This window comes from Lepidochelys kempii, chromosome 3 (genome assembly GCF_965140285.1).
Source record: "Lepidochelys kempii isolate rLepKem1 chromosome 3, rLepKem1.hap1, whole genome shotgun sequence".
Lineage (NCBI taxonomy): Eukaryota > Metazoa > Chordata > Testudines > Cheloniidae > Lepidochelys > Lepidochelys kempii.
The window spans coordinates 182,867,303-182,893,556 of NC_136382.1; the positions used below are offsets into that span (position 1 = coordinate 182,867,303).

Genomic DNA, 26,254 nt, shown 5'->3' on the forward strand with positions numbered 1-26,254 from the left:
AAAAGCTTAACTCTGAGTGTTAAGAACTCCCAATTAGTTTTTTTTTTTTTTTTTAAAAAAAACATTAAAAGACTGGAAGTGTCTGACTACCACAATTTCCTTCAGAGTAGAGAGAAATGTTTTCCCCAGTCACAAAAATGAAAAAGAGAGGATTTTACCTCTTGTCCTTTCCCTACATTCTTTCTACCTGTTAATCTCCTTTTCCTCTTTCCATCCTTCTCCACCTTTCATGAATTCTTCCTCCCTTTTATTGCTTTCTTTCTTGTCCTTCTCACTGCTGCTCTTCTTTCCCCTTCCCTCTCTCTTCACCATTCTTCTTGACCTACTTATCCCTTTTTTTATCTCTTCCTTTCTCCTCCCACCATTTTCTCTTTCCCGTGTCATTCCCACTACCTGCAACCTCTTTGTTGTTGTCAGTGGCTTGCTTCCTACATGTCTCTTCTAGGACCTACAATGCAACACCTTTCCCCAGAACTTGGGTAAGTTTCCTCTTGGCTTCTCTCTCTGCTACAAGAATCAGAGCAGAGTGATATAAAGTGTTATTTCCTCAAATGAGTCCAACATTAACTCCATACTGCTCCCAGCCAGAGGGATCAGGCAACGAGAAGCCATGCTCAGAAATCAAATCTGTGTCTCTTGCATGGCAGGATGGAGCAACTGTGTTTTATTGATTTTATATAAACATCACATAACTCACAACAGCCATCAGACCATGGTGTTGGCTGCAGACTGAACCTCACCTTCCAAACTGGAAAATGATCTTTCAACTCTGTAACCTCCTTACACAGTAATCCCAGCTACTCTACATCCTATAGAGTTACTGGGAAGGTCCACCCTCTTTTTGTTCTTTCAAATATGTTATTTCTTACTTCTGTTAGTGAGCTTTAGCTGATATCTCCAAGGAGAACTAAGGAGAGGAGGTGGAGTGAGGGATGGGGATTACAGGAGCACAAAGTGAGAGCAGGATCCTAGTGTTGTTGCTAGTTTTTTTATCCATTGCTGTAGGAGGCCTTGAATTCCATGGAATATCAGAATGTTAGGAACAGCAGAAAGCTCACTTACAGTGAGCAGTTTATTTCAATATTGTGTTGAGAATTTTTAAAGTACAAATCATCTTGCAACTTTAGTCTCTACTTTTCAGACATCCCTTTGTGTTCCTTCAAATATTATGTTCTTAAGAAGCCGGAAAAAGCTAATAAAGGCTCAGATGTTGTGATGGCCACAATTTGTTGATGTGAAGAGCCGCACCTGCTAGGTGTTTGTTACTCTCAGTGCCCATAGCTCTTAGTTGGAATATACAGCAGTCAAATGATCCATAGTTTTGAGTCCCTAAATCCTGATTAACATGGTAGACTGTAACACGTAAAAACGAGCCATTATGGGCTCTCTCCAAGAAGTCTCCAAACACAGATTTGCACTAGAAACTTTAGCAGCATCTGTATATGTGCACTGCATAAATAGTACACCTTAGCACTTATAGATCTTTTTCATCTTCAAGGCGTACTGTACAATATTAGATGAAGTACCTAACAATCAAATTATTTTATTCATTCATACCTGATATTTAGGTACTTTATAAAGGCTCCTGGATGATAAATGAAACAGCAGGTCCAGTAGTAAGGATTTACACTAAGGCTCTGATCTTGCAGAGGGATCTACAAAAAGCCTTACATTCACTCCAAGTTCTCTTATAGTCAACAGGGCTTTGCACAGGTTGAAGGGGCCCTGTCAAGGTTCCTTCCCCACTCTGAACTCTAGGATACAGATGTGGGGACCTGCATGAAAACCTCCTAAGCTTACTTTTACCAGCTTAAGTTAAAACTTCCCCAAGGTACAAACTATTTTACCTTTTACCCTTGGACTTTCGCTGCCACCACCAAATGTCTAACCAGGTTTATTACTGGGAAAGAGCCATTTGGAAACGTCTTTCCCCCCAAAATCCTCACCAAAGCCTTGCACCCCCCTTCCTGGGGAAGGTTTGATAAAAATCCTCACCAATCCAAACCCTTGGATCTTAAGAACAATGAAAAGAAGCATTCGGTTTCTTACAATAAGAATTTTAATAGAAGAAAAAATAAAAAGAATCATCTCTGTAAAATCAGAATGGTAAATACCTTACAGGGTAATTAGATTAAAAACATAGAGAATCCCTTTCGACAAAACCTTAAGTTACAAAAAGACACAAAGACAGGAATATCCATTCTATTCAGCACATCTTATTTTCTCAGCCATTTAAAGAAATTATAATCTAGCGCATATCTAGCTAGATTACTTACTAAGTTCTAAGACTCCATTCCTGTTCTGTCCCCAGCAAAAGCATCACACAGACAGACACAGACCCTTTCCCACCCCCCCTCCAGCTTTGAAAGTCTCTTGTCTCCTCATTTGTCATTTTGGTCAGGTGCCAGCGAGGTTATCCTAGCTTCTTAACCCTTTACAGGTGAAAGGGTTTTTCCTCTAGCCAGAAGGGATTTTAAAGGTGTTTACCCTTCCCTTTATATTTATGACAGGCCCTAAGGAGCAAAACTGTTGCAAGGCTGAGACCTAATAGACCTTAAACTGTGGCCCAATTCTGTTCCCTTTTTTAATTAATGGCAAAAATGTTGCACATTTAAGCAGTAGTAGAGTTGGTTTCCTGATGAACGATTGAGAGACAGAGGGCCCATTCAACATTTGTCAGCCTTATATCCATCTGTGCTAAATATTTATCTGCATGATTGATAATACTGCATTTCCATATCCAGTCATATCCATTTTAAATTACCCATCTGTAGAAGGGCTATAGTCATTATGAGCAGTCAGGACAATAATGGATGTTTTTTAAAACTGCAGTACTATATGTGAAAAGGTTATTGAAAGGTTGGTTTCAGTGACAGGGAGGAATAACTTCTTTTTGTGGAGCTGTTTCACCAATTGAATAATGACCTGGCAAAGTGGTAACAGATACAGGAGGAAATTTTGGAAACAAAAAATAATTTACACAAGTAGGAAATATACATTAGAGTCTGTAATTGTATGAGTGTCTTGCAGATTCCAGACAACCACTTCTTTTAACTTTCTTTTTCATTTTCCTTTCTTCTTCTTTTTTTTAATTTTTGAAATTTCATTTTGGGTTTTATTCTTCTTCTTCCTGCAGTCTTTTCAGTTTCAAAAAGTTAGGAAGTATGGTCCAGTGGCTAGGGCTCTAGCCTACTCTTTGGGATACACAAGTCCCTGCTGTGCCACAGACTTCCTGTGTGACCTTGGGCAAATCACTTAGTCTTGCACCCAAAAAAGGATTCGGGTGTTGTGCTACTCAGGGTTTGTCTTCACTACCAAAGTAAGTTGCTCTATGTTATGCTGCTCCACCTACGTGAGTAACATAACTGGAGTTGACGTAACCTATATCACTTACCCCAGTGTCTTCATTGTGCTGCATTGATCGGCGACACTCTCCAGTCAATTTACCTTGCTCCTCTCTGGGAGCTGGAGTACCAGATTCGACCGGAGAGCGCACTGCCATTGATTTAGCAGGTTGTCACTAGACCTGACCTCCAGGGACTGACCTCCCTGCACCATGCTCCATTGCCCTCATGGGGGCCCACAAATATGTTTGGCGTCAGGCCCAAAAAAAGTTAATCTGGCCCTGTGTACCTCAGTTCCCCTTTGTAAAATGGTGATAATCTCCACTTCACAGGGAGGTTGTGAGGACAAATACTTTAAATATTGTGAAGTGCTCAGAGGGCTATAAGTACCATAGATAGAAAAAACTCTTTAAGGTCTTGTCTACACTTGAAATGAAACAGTGGTGGAACCACACAGCTGCAGTTGCAGTGCTGTAGCACTTCAGTGTAGATACTGTAGATACAGTAGGACGGGCCTGGTGACCCCGCCCCCAGTGTCTATTTTTTGTTGTTCTTCCCACTGAGCTTTCAGGTTGTGCTACCTGCTGCCAGCCTACTTATTTTGGTATAATTTGTGCTGCTATAATTTATAATTTATAACTAATCCACACCTCAGAGCAATATAAATTACACTGACCCAAGTGCCAATGTGGACAGCTTCTCCCACCAACATAGCTACCACCTCTCATGGAGGTAGAGTTATTATATCGATGGGAGAGTTCTTCACCAGATGCGTTACAGCAATGCAGCTGCACGGATGTAGCACTTCTAGCAGAGACTAGCCCTAGGTAATCCAACACCCCGAGAGATGGTAGCGAGGTTGATGGAAAAAATTGATGGAATAATTTTTCCATCAACCTAGTACTGTTTACACCAGGATGTTAAATCAGCTTAACTATGCCTCTTGAGACTGTGGATTTTTTATGCCCCTGTGCAATATAGTTAAGATGACTTAATTTTCTACTGTACACCAGGCCTTAGACTCCATACATGTGCATAACTTTACTCAGTGACTAAGGGCTAGTCTCCACTAGAAGTGCAACATCAGCACAGCTGCTCTGCTGTAGTGTGTCCGGTGAATCATAGAATCTCAGGGCTGGAAGGGACCTCAGGAGGGCATCTAGTCCAACCCTGCTCAAAGCAGGACCAATCCCCGACTAAATCATCCCAGCCAGAGCTTTGTCAACCCTGACCATAAAAACTTCAAAGGAAGGAGATTCCACCACCTCCCTAGGTAACGCATTCCAGTGCTTCACCACCCAACTAGTGAAAACGTTTTCCCTAATATCCAACCTAAACCTCCCCCACTGCAACTTGAGACCATTACTCCTCGTCCTGTCCTCTTCTACCACTGAGAATAGTCTAGATCCATCCTCTCTGGAATCACCTCTCAGGTAGTTAAAAGCAGCTATCAAATCCCCTCTCATTCTTCTCTTCTGCAGACTAAACAATCCCAGTTCCCTCAGCCTTTCCTCATAAGTCATGTGTTCCAGACCCCTAATAATTTTTCTTGCCCTCCGCTGGACGCTTTCCAATCTTTTTACATCCTTCTTGTAGTGTGGGGCCCAAAACTGGACACAGTACTCCAGATGGGGCCTCACCAATGTTGAATAGAGGGGAACGATCATGTCCCTCGATCTGCTGGCAATGCCCCTACTTATACAGCCCAAAATGCCATTGGCCTTCTTGGCAACAAGGGTACACTGTTGACTCATATCTGACTCCTTGTCCACTGTAACCCCTAGGTCCTTTTCTGCAGAACTGCTGCCGAGCCATTCGGTCCCTAGTCTGTAGCAGTGCATGGGATTCTTCGGTCCTAAGTGCAGGACTCTGCACTTGTCCTTGTTCAACCTCATCAGATTTCTTTTGGCCCAATCCTCCAATTTGTCTAGGTCCCTCTGGATCCTATCCCTACTCTCCAGCCTGTCTACCTCTCTCCCCAGCTTCGTGTCATCTGCAGACTTGCTGAGGGTGCAATCCACACCATCCTCAAGATCATTAATGAAGATATTGAACAAAACCGGCCCCGGGACCGACCGTTGGGGCACTCCGCTTGATACCAGCTGCCAACTAGACGTGGAGCCATTGATCACTACCCATTGAGCCCGATGATCTAGCCAACTTTCTGTCCACCTTATAGTCCATTCATCCAGCCCATACTTCTTTAACTTGCTGGCAAGAATACTGTGGGAGACCGTGTCAAAAGCTTTGCTAAAGTCAAGGAATAACACGTCCACCGCTTTCCCCTCATCCACAGAGCCAGTTATCTCATCATAGAAGGCAATTAGATTAGTCAGGCATGACTTGCCCTTGGTGAATCCATGCTGACTGTTCCTGATCACTTTCCTCTCCTCTAAGTGCTTCAGAATTGATTCCTTGAGGACCTGCTCCATGATTTTTCCACGGACTGAGGTGAGGCTGAGGTGGCCTATAGTTCCCCGGGTCCTCCTTCTTCCCTTTTTTAAAGATGGGCACTACATTCGCCTTTTTCCAGTCGTCCGGAACCTCCCCGATCACCATGAGTTTTCAAAGATAATGGCCAATAGCTCTGCAATCACATCTGCCAACTCCTTTAGCACTCTCAGATGCAGCGCATCTGGCCCCATGGACTTGTGCTCGTCCAGCTTTTCTAAATAGTCCTAAACCACTTCTTTCTCCACAGAGGGCTGGTCACCTCCTCCCCATACTGTGCTGCCCAGTGCAGTAGTCTGGCAGCTGACCTTATTCCTGAAGACAGAGGCAAAAAAAGCATTGAGCACATTAGCTTTTTCCACATCCTCTGTCACTAGGTTGCCTCCCTCATTCAGTAAGGGGCCCACACTTTCCTTGACCACCTTCTTGTTGCTAACATACCTCAAGAAACCCTTCTTTTTACTCTTAACATCTCTTGCTAGCCGCAACTCCAAGTGTGGTTTGGCCTTCCTGATTTCACTCCTGCATGCCTGAGCAATATCTTTATACTCCTCCCTGGTCATTTGTCCAATCTTCCACTTCTTCTGAGCTTCTTTTTTTGTGTTTAAGATCAACAAGGATTTCACTGTGAAGCCAAGTTGGTTGCCTGCAATATTTATTATTCTTTCTACACATTGGGGTGCTTTGTTCCTGTAACCGCAATAAGGATTCTTTAAAGTAAGGCCATCTCTCCTGGACTCCTTTCCCCCTCATGTTATTCTCCCAGGGGATCCTGCCCATCACTTCCCTGAGAGAGTCAAAGTCTGCTTTTCTGAAGTCCAGGGTCTGTATTCTGCTGCTGTCCTTTCTTCCTTGTATCAGGATCCTGAACTCGACCATCAGGCTCTCCTGCTCATGCTTCCTCCCGGTATCCCACTTCCCCACTTACCTCAGGGTTTTGGTCTCCTTCCCCCGGTGAACCTAGTTAGAAAGTGTCTAAGAAAATGTATACTCATATTAGGATTCTTTTCAATTTATATATATATAAATATATATATATATATGATCTGTTGATTAATCACAGTTAACTCACGTGATTAACTCAAAAAAATTGTGATAAAAATGAATTGCGATTAATAGCAGTTTTAATTTTATTGTTAAACAAGAGAATACCAATTGAAATGTATTAAATATTTTGGATGTTTTTCTACACTTTCATATATATTTTGTATTCTGTGTTGTAATTGAAATCAAAGTGTATATTTTGATTACAAATATTTGCAATGTAAAAATGATAAACAGAAGAAATAGTATTTTTCAATTCACCTTATACAAGTACTGTAGTGCAATCTCTTTGTTCTGAAAGTGCAATTTACAAATGTAGATTTTTTTTGTTACATAACTGCACTCAAAAAACAAAACAATGTAAAACTTCAGAGCGTACAAGTCCACTCAGTCCTACTTCTTGTTCAGCCAGTTGCTAAGACAAACAAGTTTGTTTACATTTACAGGAGATAATACTATCCTCTTCTTATTTACAATTCACCAGAAAGTGAGAACAGGCATTTGCATGGCACTTTTGTAGCCATCATTGCAAGGTATTTACATACCAGATATGCTAAACATTTGTATGCCCCTTCATGTTTCAGTGACCATTCCAGAGGACATGCTTCCATGCTGAGATGCTCATTAAAAAAATAATGCATTGATTACATTTGTGACTGAACTCCTTGGGGGAGAATTGTATGTCCTCTGCTCTGTTTTACCTGCATTCTGTCATATATTTCATGTTATGGCAGTCTCGGATGATGACCCAGTACATGTTGTTGTTCATTTTAAGAACACTTTCACTGCAGATTTGACAAAACACATAGAAGGTAACAATGTTCAGTACTTTAGCATTTAATTTCAGAAAGAGGAACTACACAAAAATGAGGAGGTTAGTTAAACAGAAATTAAAGTGTACAGTGCCAAAAGTGAAATCTCTGCAAGCTGCATGGAAACTTTTTAAAGACACCATAATAGAGGCTCAGCTTAAATGTATACCCCAAATTAAAAACCATAGTAAGAACACCAAAAAAGAGCCATCATGGCTAAACAACAAAATAAAAGAAGCAGTGAGAGGCAAAAAGGCATCCTTTAAAAAGTGGAAGTTAAATCCAAGTGAGGAAAATAGAAAGGAGCATAAACACTGGCAAATGAAGTGTAAAAATACAATTAGGAAGGGCAAAAAAGAATTTGAGGAACAGTTAGCCAAAGACTCAAAAAGTAATAGCCATTTCTTTGTAAGTACATCAGAAGCAGGAAGCCTGCTAAACAACCAGTGGGGTCATTGGTCGATTGAAGTGCTAAAGGAGCACTCAAGGATGATAAGGCCATTGCGGAGAAACTAAATGAATTCTTTGCATGAGGATGTGAGGGAGATTCCCAAACCTGAGGCATTCTTTTTAGGTGACAGATCTGAGGAACTGTCCCAGATTGAGGTATCATTAGAGAAGGTTTTGGAACAAATTGATAAATTAAATAGTAGTAAGTCACCAGGACCAGATGGTATTCACCCAAGAGTTCTAAAGGAACTCAAATGTGAAATTGCAGAACTACTAACTGTAATCTGTAACCTACCATTTAAATCAGCTTCTGTACCAGATGGCTGGAGGATAGCTAATGTGCCACCAATTTTTAAAAAGGGCTGTAGAGGTGATCCCAGCAATTACAGGCCTGTAAACCTGACTTCATTACCGGTCAAATGGGTAGAAACCATAAAAAAGAACAATATTGTCAGACATACAGATAAACATAATTTGTTGAGGAACAGTCAACATGGTTTTTGTAAAGGGAAATCATGCCTCACCAATCTTCTAGAATTCTTTGAGGGGGTCAACAAGCATGTGGACCCAGTGGATACAGTGTACTCAGATTTTCAGAAAGCCTTTGACAAGATCCCTCACCAAAGGCTCTTACGCAAAGTAAGCTGCCACAGGATAAGAGGGAAGGTGCTCTCATGGACTGATAACTGGTTAAAAGATAGGAAACAAAGGGTAGGTATAAGTGGTCAGTTTTCAGAATGGAGAGAGGTAAGTAGTGGTGTCCCCCAGGGGTCTGTTCTGGGACCAGTCCTATTCAACATATTCATAAATGATGTGGAAAAAGGGGTGACAAAATTTGCAGATGATACAAAATTACTAAAGATAGTTAAGACCCAGGCAGACTGTGAAGGATTTCTCAAAACTGGCTGACTGAGCAACAAAATGGCAGATGAAATTTAATGTTGATAAATGCAAAGTAATGCACATTGGAAAGCATAATCCCAACTATACATATAAAAAGATGGAGTCTAAATGAGCTGTTACCACTCAAGAAAGAGATCTTGGAGTCATTGTGGATAGTTCTTTGAAAACATCCACTCAATGTGCAGCAGCAGTCAAAAAAGCAAACAGAATGCTGGGAATAATTAAGAAAGGGATAGATAATAGGGCAGAAAATATCATGTTGCCTCTGTATAAATCCATGGTATGCCCACATCTTGAATACTGTGTGCAGATGTGGTCGACTCATCTCAAAAAAGATATATTGGAATTGGAAAAGGTTCAGAAAAGGGCAACAAAAATGATAGGGGTATGGAACGTCTTCCGTATGAGGAGAGATTAATAAGACTGGGACTTTTCAGCTTGGAAAAGAGACAGCTAAAGGGAGATATGATTGAGGTCTATAAAATCATGACTGATATAGAGAAAAGTAGATAAGGAAGTGTTGTTTACTACTTCTCATAACACAAGAACTAGGGGTCACCAAACAATATTAATAGGCAGCAGGTTTAAAACAAATAAAAGGAAGTATTTCTTCACACAACGCACAGTCAACCTGTGGAACTCCTTTTCAGAGGATGTAGTGAAGTCCAAGACCATAACAGGGTTCAAAAAAGAACTAGATAAATTCATGGAAGCTAGGTCCATCAATGGCTATTAGCCAGGATGGGCAGGAATGGTGTCCTTAGCCTCTCTTTGCCAGAAGATGGGAATGAGCGACAGAGGATGGATCACTTGATGTTTACCTGATGGATCACTTGATGATTACCTGTTCTGTTCATTCTCTCTGGGGCACCTGGCACTGGCCACTGTCAGAAGACAGGATACTGAGCTAGATGGACCTTTGCTCTGACCCAATAGGGCCATTCTTAATGTGAGATTTATGAAGATAGCTGCAACACTCAACCCAAGATTTAAGAATCTGAAGTACCTTCCAAAATCTGGAGGGATGATGTAGGGAACATGCTTTCAGAAGTCGTAAAAGAGCAACACTCCAATGCAGAAACTACAGAATCCAAACCACTAAAAAAGAAAATCAGCCTGCTGGTGGCATCTGACTCAGATGATGAAAATAAACATGCGTCAGTCGGCACTGCTTTGGATGGTTTTCGAGGAGAACCCGTCATCAGCATGGACACGTCCCCTGGAATGGTGGTTGAAGCATGAAGGGGCATATGAATCTTTAGCTCATCTGGCAGGTAAATATTTTGCTACACCGGCTACAACAGTACCATGAGAACACCTGTTCTCCCTTTCAGGTGACATTGTAAACAAGAAATGGGCAGCATTATCGCCTGAAAATGTAAACAAACTTATTTGTCTGAACGATTGGCTGAAGAAGTAGGACTGAGTAGACTTGCAGGCTCTAAAATTTTACATTGTTCTATATTTGAATGCAGTTTTTTGTACATAATTCTATATTTGTAAGTTCAACTTTCATGATAAAAAGATTGCACTACAGTACTTGTATGAGGTGAATTGAAAAATATGATTTCTTTTGTCTTTTTTCAGTACAAACACTTGTAATTAAAAAATAAATATAAACACTGTATACTTTGTATTCCATATTGTAACTGAAATCAATATATTTGAAAATGTAGAAAAATAAAAAAATATTTAAATATGTGGTATTATATTAACAGTCGATTAATCAAATTAATTATTTTAATTTCATGATTAATTGCAATTATTTTTACTCACGTGACAGCCCTAAAATTATATATATATATATATATATAAAAGTTTCTTTACTTTTTCACCCACTTTTTTTCTCTCACACATACTCACCCCATAGATCACAACACTGCTAAAAGCATAGCAGAAAACAGACAAAAGCCTGGAGCTGCTGGAATAAAGAGAGCTGAAAGTCCGTGGTTAACACACCCTGTTGTGTCCAGGTATGGTATTGCAAGGAATATGCTTCTACATCTGGTGGCTTCTAAAAAGCATCTGAATTTGTAATACATGTTCAATGAGCTACAATATACCTTGGGAATATCGTTTTCATTTGAATTATATAATTTCATAGTGAAACTTGAAATTTCTTTTTATGGCTTTTTTATATTGTTTTTAAGAGGAAGAGCATATGTGTTTATGTGCCTATTCAGCATACTAAATTCAGTATTTCAACATATTGGATTAAATCTGCAGCGATGCAGGCAAATGTTTTCTTCCATTGTTTTGTGCCAGCTGTTCCGGTATCAAAGCATTTAAATCACTTTCCTAGTTGTGTTTTGGTTTGCCTAGCTTTCCCCAGCCATACATTGTCAGGGAAAATGAGAACTCTTTGTTAGGAGTGATGTGTGTAATTACCAGCTCATCAAAACAGACGCTTGAGGAGATGGATAGTGGCAAGCCATGTTCAGCAGACCTGGTTTGAACACCTGGTGGGATAAGTTTAGTCCAATGAAAGCCCCCGAAGTCATTCTTTTAAAGCTGTAAGTGAGCTTTCTAGACACCGGCACATCCGACCCGTTGGAGGAGGGGAATGGTGCCCCGCATTAGACTAATTCGTTACCAGAATCTGATGGCAGATTAGGAGGGGTCGTTTGCTTATGCTCGCCGCACTGCCTGACACATGTTCCTTTAGTATGTGGCGTCTGAAAGGAAGAGAAAAAGCGGGGCGAATGGATTGGAGCTGAACTCAGCCTCCCTCTTTAACATAGGCTCGTCCTCTGCATTGCATCCAAGCTTCAGTGATTTGCTGTTCGGAGACTGCAGATTTGCATAGCACTTCTCTTCGCAAGCGTAGTTATCCCCCCTCCCCCCAACCCAGCTTCTTTCATAGGGGCGCACTATTCTCCTGAAAACATCCTCGGGTATGCCTGTCACCACTGAGAGCGCCGGAGCAGCTGCCTGGTTATTGCCTCGCTCTGTATGAGAGCGTGTGTGCGAGAGCGAGTGAGAGCGCGCTGGGCGAGCTTGTGCGCGAGGCTCCCCCGTTCGGAGCGGACCGGCGGGGCGAGCAGCGGGGTGAGTGTTCTCCCCTTTTCCGGCGCCGGCCGGCCGGCTGCTGCGGTTCCCCCTCCCCCTTTTTCGTATGGAGCACCACTGTGGCCTGACTGGCTCCCCTGTGGATTACTGAGGAGGAGGCGATGCTTGGCACACTTGTAACTGGGGAGCATTGCCAGTGAGCAGGAGCGCTGGGGAACTAGCGGTTGGTTGAGTGTGGGGGTTTGGTTTTGCCCCCTCTCCCTCGCTGGGAAGTCTCGGGACTGACTGTGGTTCTCCGCCTGTGACGATGTTTCGGATTGTTTGGGGTAGAAGACGACCTGGACCCAAGGATCCCCGGAAGCTTTCCCCAAAGGAAGAGATGGCCCCCCTGCCGAAGTGAGCTGCCCCCGGGCGCGGGGTGCCTCTGTGCGCGCCTCTCTCCAAAGTTTGCCACCTTTGCTGTGGCTGCTGCTCCTGCCGGGGACCCCGCGGGCCGGCGCGCCGTGCAGCAGAGGATGGGGGGGCTGCTGAAATGCAGCCCGGAGCCGGGCCCCACCAGCAGTAGCAGCGGCGCCGGAGGTCGCCTGGCCCTGCTCTGGATAGTTCCACTCACTCTCAGCGGCCTCCTCGGGGTGGCGTGGAGCGCCTCCAGTTTGGGTGCTCACCACATTCACCATTTCCATGGCAGCAGCAAACATCATTCAGTGCCTATCGCTATCTACAGGTCACCGGCTTCCTTGCGAGGCGGACACGGTGGGTTCGGTGCCGGTTCGGTAACCCCGAGCTCCGCAGCCTGTGTGCATGTTGCTGGTGGTGTTTGTCTGGCCCATTTGCTGTCCGTGAACCACGGCCCTCTTTGGTCCTAGTGCCAGTGATCCACAGGGGCAGGGAGCTACTCTCAATGGTCCACAGGGGTCAGAGATCCATAGGGGGCAAGGATCTGCTGTCAGTGAGCCATAGGGCAGGGATCTACGGTGAGTGGACGCGTGGAGGGGGGGATGCGGGTCACCCCCCACTCCCTATTGTCCGCGGAGGCGCCCCTGGGGTCGGTCTGAACATGGGCATGTGGGGGGCGGACTTAGGTGACTGACATTTGTAAATGAACCCTCCCCCTGACCCGCCTGCTGCTGAGAAGGAGGGAGAGCCCCAGATCAAAGGAGTCCCCAGCGCAGGGTCCCAGGAGACGCTGTTCGGCTTGGCTGAGTGGGAGCTCCCTCCCAGTTTACTGCAGCCCAAGCTGGGCCAGCTCCGCGGATCCTTCACCTCCTGAAGCCGGTTTCTCTTGGCTTGGCTCCGCCGCAGGGTCCGGCACATGCAGGGAAAGAATCGAGAGTCTACTGGGCTGACCCGGTTCAGTTGTGGTCTGCATGTGTCCTCTGGGATTCCTCGGCACTCCCCAACCCTCGTGCCCTCACCCCCCGACCCAATCTTCCCTTCTCCGAGTCATCCAGGGTCTCCAGGATAACAAAACTGCCTTTCATCAGGCACCACAGGAAGATGCGGTGGACATTATTTCATGTCACCTTTAGAATTTAACATCAGTAGAATCAGAGTCAGTGAAACAAAAGATCCCCCAAGTTCAAATGAGCTGGGGACGGAGCGTGGCGTATGTATTGTTTAAAAGGCGTCTAATAATAATGTTCTTTTCAATTAATTGTTTTGGTCTAAAGTCGATGAACTAAAACATGAGGCCACCGATTAGACAAAGGATCAGCATGGAAGTAAGCATCTAAATATTGAGAGGGGGATATAATGGATATGCACACTACCATAGCCAGGGAAGGGCAGTAAAGTGACTAAGATGAAATTCTTTGCAAGTCCAATTAAGCTTTTAGTTCAGAATTTACAACGATAGAGAATGGTTTTGGTTTCTAAAGTGAGATACTCCTTTGTACCACACTATGTCTGGGCCTTTCTATGCGCAAATATAAGCACATGAAGATATAAATATCCATAAATATATGAAAAATTAAATATATTTTCACGACTAACAAAATTAGTTTAAAGACTGCTAAGCATACGGCTATATTTTAAGGGTTTGAGCGAAAGTCTCCCTTTGCTTGAAAACCTTGACTTTTGATTAAATTATGCAGCTTCATTCTTCATTTTCTCATCTTGCCATGCTTCCTTTTGCACTATCATGTGGTGTCATTTACAAGCTTTACAAGGTAACAAACAGATCTTATTAGCCTTTACATCTTTGTGCAAACTGCCCAGTTGCAGAGATTAGGCAGTTAGGGTACATTAGATGTTTACCAACATTTAACAATGTCAGTAGATAAGTTTGTAGCAGTTATTTTTAAAATGTCATTTTATGTCTCATATTCTTTATTATTAAAGTGTGTAGAAATTACTTTTATATTTTTTTTTTTGCTAATTAAAATTGTAATATTGAAAATGTGGTCTAAATCCAGAATAGCAATGACATTCAGACCTATAATCTCTTCAGTATACCCAGAAATCTCAGAATACTGCATGTTGTACTTAGGTGGGGAAAGCTGACTAATATCTCTTTCTGTTCTATTATTGGACACTTTGTGAAATCATTTAAGAGCTTCCTAACAAATTTAGAGATGGATGAAGGGTGGGGGGAAAAGGAACAAGTAATCAAATAGTCTCCAAAATAGATTTCATTAGGGAATGTGTAAAGATGGCATACCTTGTCTAATTTTTAAAATTACCTTAGATTCAATTGTAGGTGTGTGGCGAACAGGAGGTGCTCTGCAGGAAGGGAATAAGTCAGGATGAGTAATAGTAATAATTAATAATTTATTATTATTATTATTATTATTATTTTATTATTAAATAATACATGATGGAGTTACCAACCTTTAGGGGGTTGTGGGGAAACTACTCTGTAAGTAAAAGTAGCTGATTTTGCAAGATTCAGGATAGTACATGTCCCACACATCTCAGGGATCAGAGTGCATTTGAGAGTTTTTGCCTTAATCCTAAAGTACTTTGCATTTGTGCATTTAAAGCAGACACCCTATCATTTCTCAGTATTTTAAAAACATTTAATTTCTATCATTAATAATTCTCCACTTTTTTCCATAAGCTTCACTGAGGCATTTTGCCTTCTGGCTGAGCTGGGATGGACATAGCCCCTGAAGAGCTCAGCAGTGTAGCTCTGAGCATCAGCCAAAGGGGGTTGCTTGTGAAAGAGAAAGAGACAGACTAGGCCCTCATTCCTTACCCCAGGGGCTGAGTGAATTTCCTCTATAGTGCTTCTAGCCCATGCTGGCTTGGGGGGTGAGGCAGTGAATTTTGATCCTCAAACTTGCCTTCCTGCAGCAGTGGACTTTGGAATTAGCTCCATTAATTCTTCAGCAGTATTTTCATTCTGATGAAATGTGATCATGTGTAAACATTACAGTCCTTATGGTGACCTCTAACAGTCTTTTTGGCACTGTTACTTGGGTAGTGTTTTCATACGATCACAGAAATTAGAGATAGAAACCACCTGTTAGGACAGGTCAGCTTGCTGATCCCCTGTGAGCAATGTTCTTTCCAATGTTGTAATGTCAGGAGTATCAGAAGGAATGAGATGAGGCCACATTGTTTGTGTCCAACAAACTTTAACAAAGCCAGATCCCTCACTAGCAGCACCTGCTCTTCCCCCTCCCTCCCCCATCATGGCTGGCAACAGACAGCACCTCTACCCAAAAGAGCATCTTATTTCAATCCTATTCCCCAGCCCCCCTCAAACCACACCCACCTTGGTCTTGGCCACTCTGGTTTTAAAAGACATAAGCAATGGGGCCTTTGCTTTTTAGAGGACAATTCCACAGTCTTGCAGCTCTCACTTCTGTGAATATTTTTGCTGGAATTTTGCATTGTATTTTTTATGACACATTAACATGTTATTTTATTTTCCAGAAGTGTGCTTAGTAGGCAAATGTGTAGAATTCCAACCATGTAGTCATCTCTCACCTTTTTTGTCAATGAAGCAATTGAATCCCAACCCCTATTAACTATTAACATTAAAGTAAAAATAAAAGCTAAAATTAATTCAAATGCTTGAGCAAAATTATGTTTTACCCTGTGTTTTGCTTCTCATTAAACGTGGGTCCATGATGGACTTCTGGAAGGAGCCTTCTACTGAGATTATTCCTCAGATGTGTATGGCAAACTTAATCCCAGGCACAGTTAGCAAAACTCTGGTTCATAGTTCCTGTAGCAGGAGGAGAGAGGCAAATTGGTGATCTCTCAGCAAAGGTGGTTCCAGACTACTTAGTGTTTGCCAGGAAATAAGTGGCCTCTGATTAAGTTTCAGAGCATGAAAAACTGGAGTTATATACTCACATCTCCATGTCCTATTTAAGAGGAAGGCTGTTGCATTCTGTGGTAGCTGAAGCTATCGGGCACCTTTTAGGGAAAGTCAAACAATTCATTGCAGTGCCTGTAGATTACAAAAGCACAGGCCCAAGGTGGCAAGGTCCACAATAAAAAGGAATGGTAATCTTAAATGGAGAAAGGCAGCCTTTGCCAAAGCTGGTATGTGAAAATCCAGGAACAGTGATGGATCCACTTCGAATCCAAGACTGCACATCACATCAGCAAAGATTGGACATATACTCCCAGCACAGTCACCACCATTACTTACTTATCTTTCTCCTGGCTGAAACATCTCTTCTATCTCAACTGGACTGAACCTAACCCCAGTTAGCTCCTGCCAACTTCTTCACTGGGAGAAGGAATATATTTCTAATACCAAAGGCCAGATCCTCAATTGGTATAAACTTCAGTGGAACAATCCCAGTTTACACCAGTTGAGAATCTGTCTCCAAGGGTCTGTTTGTAATCTCAGCTGTGTGATGCACATCACTACATTTTCTAAAATAATCTGTTGTGCTTGACCTTGGATTTTAGAACTGCGCTTGCAATTTAAGGGTCTCCTGTGTATATTTTTGTTTAAATACAATAAAAATAAAAGGTAGCTAATTGCATCAGCGTGTTTTTGCACACACATTTCACCTTCAGAAATCTAGATTAAAATCCTGATTAGCTGATAACTCAAAATACATTTGGTGTTTTCCTAACTGAGCCTCAGTGGTTGTTTGCCCATATCATACGACTAGGCATGATTATACTTTGTTTAGTTTTTCTGGGAGGTTTTTTAAGAGGTCCACATTTTGGGGGATATAGATTTTCATAGAATACCAGGGTTGGAAGGGACCTCAGGAGGTCATCTAGTCCAACCCCCTGCTCAAAGCAGGACCAATCCCCAATTTTTGCCCAAGATCCCATATGGCCCCCTCAAGGATTGAGGTTTAGCAGGCCAATGCTCAAACCACTGAGCTATCCCCAATGGGTGACTGAGTTCATCAACGTAAGAGAGTGAATAAAACTGTACATCGCTAAAGTACAGTAGGTATGGTGCATGAAACTGTAGTATGGTGCACTGCATTGATTTCTTCTTGTCCTTCAAACCATTCCAAAGTGATTTCCAAAGCGCTGAAGGCATGGGAATATGAAGGGATGTCAACATGTTTTCATTGATGTCAATTTCATTGTGTGAGTCCTCCCCCTTGCTGACGAAAAATATTCCACATAACTCATCATTTGTAAGATTAGAGTTTAAAACTGAGGTTTTACTATAGATACTTAATGCAGTACATGACACTGCAACATTTATAGAACTTGAGTTAACCTCAAAAGTTAAATATTTTTGTCTTTCCCGTTCTGTATATAATTAGAAAAGCAGCATCCTTTAACATTACAATTTGAGGAGGGCTCATTGAGCCAGCACATTTTTTACATAAATGATTTTAATAGATTATAGTACAGTTAGGGCTGACCACAAGTTGTTAACCTCAAAATTAATTTTAAACAGATTTTGAAAATAAAAATTCTGATGTATTTTTTAAATGAAGGGGGCCAGGGAGAGGGTGACACTCAGATACAATTGGGGGGTTGAAGTAGTGATTTTTAAATAATAGTTGTAACACTTATATAAAGTGGAAAGCAGGAGGAAGAGGGAGGCCTTCTCAGTATTAGCGCATGACCCCATGACCCACTGGAAGTCTCAGGACCGATTGAGCCCAAAGCAAATATAAAGATTAGGAGCGATGGGTATAACCAGTCCTGTCTCAGCATCTGGGGTTTAACTCAGCAGCAAAACTCTGCAAGAGACATCTAGGACTGGAAAGTCCTTTCCTTTGGGAATTGCCTGTGAACGTATTAAGGGTCCTCTGAGGTAAGTGAAAGGGGTGCCTGGATATCTAGTCTTTTACAGGAGGAACTCTGGGTTTAACTGTGTAGACTGGCATACTCCTATGGGTGTTGCATGTCTGAATTGTGGTATACTAGTAGAGCAGTAGAGGGAAGCTTGCTCAATATCTATCTGCACTATGACTGTCTCTGTTATATCAGCCCCTGAATTTCATGTGCTCCAAATTTTAAATTGCAGCAATTTAAAAAGGCATCTATAACTGAATCACCATCCTTTATGAGTGTGTCACACTGTGGGCTGAATCATGCAGTCCTTAATCAGTCTAGATATCCACTGAACTCAACAGGAGTTTTGACTAGATAAAGACAGTGGGATTGGGATTATACTACTTCAGTAAAATAATGATACTGTGAAAAATGAAGTCAAAACAATTTTGGAAGGTATGCTTTCGATGCACTTAGAGCATTTTGTATTTCCTTATGTTTAACAATGAATAAGAAAGTTATAGATGGACTCTTTTATTAGACTAGGTAAGATAATAAATTTGTATGGTCACTCGTTCTTCATTTTTTATCTATTGGGATAACCTAATTAGTACTTCTACCTATAGTAGTAACAAAATGCATGTCCTCGGAGTGATATTTTTCAGCTATAAAATTTGTATTACATTGCAGAACAAAGTTTACACTATTGTTACAACACTAAATTTGGTACTAAATTTAAGCATTTCAGTCTTTTCTTGCATTTTAAAGCAATGTGTTGTGAAGTGGAGATATTTTTCTTGCAGCTTTGAATGATTACTAATTAATTTTGGGGTGTAGGGAGAGGTTCCAGAATGAGTTATGTATAGTTATAATTGGTTTATTCACTAAGTCATTTCCAAATACTTACCTAGGTTGCTGGTCTAACTAGTATTCATGCACAGTTGAGGAGTGTTCATTCTTTCAGACTGTAACATACAACCATTTTCTAAATATGGCTTTAAGTTACACATTTTTCGATTCCCTTTCAAAATTTCCAGTATGCCATATCACACATTTTTTATGTCTGCTGCCAAAGTATTAACATAAGTCAGAAAAAAATGAATAACAAAGCAATCTCACTCAGCAAAGTGGTTAATTGGATATGCTGTTAAATATGCATATTATGTAGTGTGGTTTCTACAATATTACTGCTGTCAATGTGGCTTGTCAAAGAGGTATACAATCTTTGGTGATGTTGTGAAAAGTCTATAGAGGATTTCAATCAAAAGTGGAATGCTGCTGATGGATTTCTGATAAATATCTTTACACAAGCCCTTCTGCCTTAGTACATGCACAGTTATTGATTGACTGTGGTGCCTTTACAAAAACTAAATAAGTAACAACAGTCTATTGTCGCTTATCAGTAATAGCACTTTTGGCTCAGCCTGCAGTAATCATGTTTTTAGATTTAAAACATGTTTTATTGTTTTTTAATCAAATTCCATTTCAAATATGTTAACAGAAGAAATTAATTTTAGCATACAATATAGTGTTCTTCCTATTTGTTCTAATTTTCAAAAATTGATTTTTGCTGATAGCAAACAGTTGACTTAGGTTTAAAGGGAAATTATCCCTCTTTATTTCTGACCAGTGGAAAACAGTGTGCAGTGACAAAACTGTGACAACAGACTATTATGCACAGTGTGAGTAAGCATAGCCAATTCTATAGTGGTAATTCAATTTTTTTCATGTTCTCTCACACAGATGATCATTACAGTGGTTAACTGTAGTGCGGCGTGCATGATCATTTTATTTAATTTTCAACAAATCGTTTAGCTCAAGGTTTACTTGCTCATCTTTCTCCTTTTTCTTGGTTAAAGATTGCAGTAGCTCTTAACCTCATTAAATAATCAGAATGATACCACTAGCGTCTTTTATATCTCTCCCTAGCATCACTTCAGTTTTCTTGCTGGCTGTTATTAAGTTTGATGTTCTCAAGTCTGTAGCAGTATTTATGTCAGATGTTTATGAACTGACAACTTCCATTCTAGTTTGCAAATACAGTCTAGGGAGAGCTGATAGATCTTGCTGCGATAATAGGTTGACTTGCAATTGTAGCTGTGATTACAATTAGAGTGGAACAGTCTGATTAGATAAAAGAAAGGTATACTATAACTATCTACACTATATTATAACATTCAAAGTGCTTGGTGCAAGGAAGATGGTCGTGTATTTTTCAGAACTTGAAACATTTTTTCTCTTTCGTATTCATCTCTGTCTCACACACACACACACGAGATATGTTGTTGAAGAATGTTGTTTGAGTGTTGGGCTGAGGACAAGATTTTTTTCCCCAACTTAAAAATAAAAGTCGAAAAGGATTTTTAAAAATCCCTGCATGGGTACATGGGCTTTGCAAACAGATATAAGAAACAAAAAGTTGGGTCAAATTTCAATGATAGCATCATTCAGTATGTATTTACTAGACTGGTCAGAGGAACAGACTTGGTTCTTTGGGGTCACATACTCCCCTCCATCTCACTGGTAGAGAGGAGACAAAGCCCTTGGAAACTGGGTGGGGAGAACAGGAGGAGTTGAACAGTGATGCTGCTGCATATCATTCTGCATAAATACCACAAAGCTGGACTCCATGGGCATGTGGTGGCAGAAAGGATGACATGCTTAGGAGCGTCCACCATGTCTGGCATGCTGTCATGATCAATTAGCAAAGCGCCATGACACAAACTGCAGTGATGCATTCTGTGCTCTAATCAGCACGATTCCAAATCCACTGGAGTGTGGAGTTGCCACACTGAGAGGTAGAGGGCTGGGCCAGAGAACCAAGCCTAGGAGGAGATTGCCAGGTAATACAAATCCCCAAATGCAGTAGATAAGCAGCGTTCAGGGCCCCAAGCCCCTGAAAGTGAGAGGAAATCATTGTTGAGATGAGGGAGCCTGTGACAGTATGGTATACTGCCAAGAGGTGGAGGTCACTAACTGCTGCTTATGCAGCATGGTTGGGAGTTATATAGTTGGGACAGTTACTTGCCAATCCCCAGCCAGTGAAGGCTTGCTAGTCCTGCCCGAAACCTCTCTATCAGACAGCCTGTCTTTCCTCACATTAGGATAATCTGGTGAATTGGGACCCCCTAAACATTGTATTGGGGGGGAAATGAAAATTGTTATCCACTCCTGCAGGTTAATTTTGTGGGAAGGGTGATTAGGCACTTCATTTTCCAATCAAATTAAAAATTAATTAGGGGAGAGAGAATGATCAAGTAGAGATCAACTTTATCCAGATCAACTTGTTATGTGGCATCATTAGCACTGTATTTTACACTAATGAAAGTAAATGTCACACAACATCAAAGATGATTTTTCTTACTTTAAATATAGAAGTCTCTCTTTCCAAAAAAGCAGTTTTTCTAAGAATGAAGAGAGTGTGAGGGTCCAGCAATGGGCGTTTTGCCCATGTGAGAACTGCAGCTTTGGTGCCTTAGTAGGGTACTTACATATCCACTTGGAAATAATAAACTGTTAGCCCTTTTCTTCAGCTTTTCACTACAAAGAAGAATGCAAAGCCATGGGTGCTTAAAAGTCAGCACAAGCATCCTCTGATTCCAAAGTAGGCTGACTATTTTCCAAATGTGTTTATTAGCAATCACATCCCTTCCCATATGCAGCAGAGTTAATGCTTCTCCAGTCCTTGTTTGTGCCTTGATTTAGCTCATATACAAATATAAATTAGGGGTGTGACAGGATCCCCAGGGTGCAGTCTGGGACTGTGGGACCGCTGTGCCCCCCTGAACTCTCTCCAGCCTGGGCTGTCTCTCACAATGCCTTGATAGTGACCAGCAGCAAACCCCTCCAGGTGCTGTTATCACTCAACACAACCAGATGTGGAGCCCCACACCTAGCTAGATTTCATGAATGCTCCCAGAGTCACTCATGAATCACACAGAGAAAGGCACCAGAGCCATAGCCCCAAGCTCAGGAATATGCCATCTTGCACTACTCAAGATGAGCAGTGCAAAATTTTTAATTGGTTCACCACTTTATCAATGGAAGGTGGATATACACCAGCCTTTGCAAAACCTGAGCTGATTTACCACACACTTCAGACAAACTCACTGGTAAAGATAAACAGTTAAACAAATTTATTGACTACAAAAGATTGATTTTAAGTGATAGGCAAAAAGTCAGAGTTAGTTACCAAAAGAAATCAAATATAAGCACACAGTCTAAACTCTCGACCCTATTAGACTGGGCAACCTCTAGACTAAGCAGTTTTTCTCACCTCATTGGATATTGCAGTTCATAGTACACAGATTTCACCCTTGAAATCTGCTCCAGTCCCCTCAGTTGGAGTCTTCAGAGTGTCCTTGTTGTTTGCAGCATAGGTGGGTGAAGGAGAAAGGCAAAGCATGGGCCTGCTCTGTTCTGTTTTATACCCTCAGTCCCATGTGCTTGGGGAACACACAAGTCCAGGCATGTCTGGGGGGCATTGCTGAGTCTCCAGGCAAGGTTGAGCAATTCCCCTGGTGTGGCCTCATGTAGGTGAGTCATTGAATTGTAGTTCCCTTGCTGGACAATGGCTGTTGATGGGTTGTTTGATGCCCCACCAGGGTGTGGGTTACTTTCCTTGCTTTTGCCTCGAGGGAGCTAATATCTGGCTGATTCCACAATTTACAGCGCATTTAATTGACAACCATACAACACAATTCTCATAACTTCATATGCATTAATGATATATGGATAGAGAAATTACTTTCAGCAGATCATAACCTTTCCCCGGATACCTTACAAAGCATGCTTTATATGCAAGATCACAATAATATATAAATGAAGAATATGGGGGTTACAGGGCACTCCCCAAGGTACAGAATGTCACAAGGGGGTCGCAAGAAATGCTAAAAAACTAGTTTATGACTATCCCTGCGTGAATGAGCAGAGATGTGAAGAGGGTGTAGGGTATGTCTATTCTTCAGCTGGGAGGTGTGACTGCAGCATGTGTAGACCTACCCGAGCTACCTTTGATCTAACTACATCAAAGATAACTCGAGTAACAATGGTTGTGAAGCCCTGGCAGAACAGTTTGCTGCATGGGGTAGCCCCTCCCCTCCCACCCCGGTCCCTGGGTACATGCTTGAGCAGGTGCCGCCCATGCTTCTGCAGCTTCACTGCTATTGTTACTTGAGCTATCTTTGATCTAACCAAGGGGGTACATCTACACTGAAGCTGGAAGTGTAATTATGCAATGGAGACTATAACAGCATAGCTAAGCTAGCGTAACCCCACAGCATAGACAGAGCCTATGCCAAAGGAAAGGGATTTGCCATCAGTGTAGAAAAAAAACACCTCCCCAGATGATAATCACTATGTCAACAGAAGTATTCTTCTGTGAACACAGCTACATCTGCATTGGGGGTTAGGTCAAAATATTGGTCGGAAATTTTTTCACATCCCTGAATGACTTAACTTTTAAGTATAGACCAAGCCTAACTCTGCTTTAGCTAGCATGTTAAAAAATAGCAATATGGCCAGAGTAGCATGGATGATGGCTCAGGCTAGCCACCTGAGTATGTACCTATGATATCAGACAGGCTTGTAATCAGAACATAACATAAGAATAGCCATACTGGGTCAAAACAGAGGTCCAGCTTGCCCAGTATCCTGTCTTCCGACAGTGACAATGTCAGGTGCTTCAGAGGGAATGAACAGAGCAGGCAATCATTAAGTGATCCATCCCGTCACCCATTCCCGGCTTCTGGCAAACAGACTACGGACACTTCAGAGCATGGCTTTGCATCCGTGCCCATAACTAGGTAATGGCCATTGATGGACCTATCCTCTATGAATTTATCTAGTTCTTCTTTGGACCCTGTCATAGTCTTGGACTTCACAACATCCCCTGGCAAAGAGTTCCATAGGTTGACTTACATTGTGTAAAGAAATACTTCCTTTTGTTTGTTTTAAACCTGCTGCCTATTAATTTCATTTGATGATCCCTACTTCTTGTGTTATGAGAAGGAGTAAATAACACTTTCTTATTCACTTTCTCCACACCAGTCATGATTTTATAGACCTCTATCATATCCTCCCTTAGTCATCTGTTTTCCAAGGTGAACAGTCCCAGTGTTCTTAATCTCTCCTCACATGGAAGCTGTTCCATACTCATAATAATTTTTGTTGCCCTTCTCTGTACCATTTTGCATTTCTAATATCTTTTTTGAGACGGGGTGACTACATCTGCACGCAATATTCAAGGTGTAGGAGTACCAAGAATTTATATCGTGACATTATATTTTCTGTCTTATTATCTATCCCTTTCCTAATGATTCCCATCATTCTGTTAGCTTTTTTGACCACTGCTGCACACTGAGTGGATGTTTTTGGAGAGCTATCTACAATGGCTCCAATATCTCTTTCTTGAGTGTTAACAGCTAATTCAGACCCCATCATTTTATAGGTGTAGTTGGGATTATGTTTTACAATGTGCATTACTTTGCATTTATCAACATTGAATTTCATCTGCCCTTTTGTTGCCCAGTCACCCAGTTTTGTGAGATCTCTTTGTAACTCTTTGCAGTCTGCTTTGGACTTAACTATCTTGAGTAGTTGTGTATTATCCGCAAATTTTGCCACATCACTGTTTACCCCTTGCACAAGCCTCCGCTTTAATAGACTCAGTGCTATTTTTAGCTTCCTAGCTTGAACAGAGCTAGCACATGTACATCTACACAAGATAGGAAGTACACCTTCTATCTGCAGGGAAGACTTAGTCTTAGATCAAAGTTAGCTCAGGTATGACTACATGTGCCTCATGTGCCTACTGCTATGGCAGTATCCCAACAACCTGGTACACCTGGAATGAAAACAGAGGTGATTATTTAATGGGGCATATATTGGTATATATGGCTCTATCTTTCACTATACACATTTCCAACTACAAGCTCTTTCTTTTGTTATCCTACATGATATGATTATAGATTATGGTCTTTCGATTGCTGAGCAGACCAACCGTCAGGTGTTTTTCCCTCCCATCAAACCAGGTGAACTTGCATTCCTGGCTCACAAGAATAGGTGGACGCTAGCACCAATAGCAGTGCTAGAAATCCCATCGAGGGTGGGGAGAGAAATGGCCATCTACACTGATTCCTCTACACTGGCTAGCAGAGATAAACAGGCATGGGGAAACCACCGGGTAGAGAAGAGGCTCTTGCTACATGTGTTCTTCCTGTGTTCCCAGAGAGAGTGGACCCAGTACTGCTTCCCTCTGTAGTCAGTGACAAAATTCCCATTAACTGCAGTGTTTGCATGGTCAGATCTATTGTGCCTGCATCAGATATCATGCCTCTCATACCTGCTGCATGGGAGGTATCTTTTCTTTCCCCAAAACAATCTACCCTTAAATTAGAAAATAAAATAATGCAAATAATAGAGCAAATAGATGTGTTTGGAGACACCATGTTGATGTAATCAATTGGTCTGTTTGCCTTATTTTGCAAATCAGGAATTTGGAATTAAAAACATTCAGGGAAAAAAATGAGCTCTCAGATTTAGGGGAAATACATTACTCTTAGTTTAAATAAATGGTCTTATTTAAGATCTTGAAAGTGCAGTGTTCTCCAAGAAGAGCATGGGAACACTAGACCCTTAATTTTGCCAGGAGGAAACCCTAATACTAAACATTTAAGAAGTAGAAGACTGTGAGTCCCTCTTCTCAGTATCATCACTCACTCTCTAATTTTCTCTTTTATATTTCCCATCACACAGACCTTAACTGAGTGGCCCACTCTAGTTGAACAGGCCATCCCAGACCTAAAATTTCCAATTGGTCACAGTAGGCATGTGCCTAGGGCACCAGAGTTCTAGGCATGCCTAAAAGTTAAAAGTGGGCTCCTGGCAAGGGTTGGTGGCCACCTAGTGTATGGGGCTGGTGCAGTGTGAGCGTCTGAGTCAGCCCACGTAGGGGCACTGTGAGCCACAGCTGGGTGGGGCAGCTGCTGAAGGTGCTGGGAGTGTCCCAGCCCCTTCTGAATCTTGGCCACCTCACTGCCTGTGCCAGGGATGGAAAGGGAGGGGTGTGGCTAGTGCCCTGTA

General features: G+C 41.8%; 1 protein-coding gene across 25 annotated transcripts in view; it reads left to right on the forward strand.

Annotated features, from left to right (window-relative positions):
* Positions 1-26,254, forward strand: part of NRXN1 (neurexin 1) — a 1,265,182-nt gene that overhangs the window by 779,352 nt on the left and 459,576 nt on the right. The window contains exon 1 of one of the 25 annotated variants that reach the window (XM_073339222.2): positions 11,836-12,766. The exons of 21 other annotated variants lie outside the window; for them this stretch is intronic. In XM_073339222.2, coding sequence (XP_073195323.1) covers positions 12,529-12,766 — 238 coding nt within the window. In that variant the 5' untranslated portion in view covers positions 11,836-12,528. Of the gene's footprint in view, positions 1-11,835; positions 12,767-26,254 lie in introns of those variants that run through there. 3 more of the 25 variants (XM_073339221.2, XM_073339220.2, XM_073339219.2) reach the window with 3 other exon arrangements.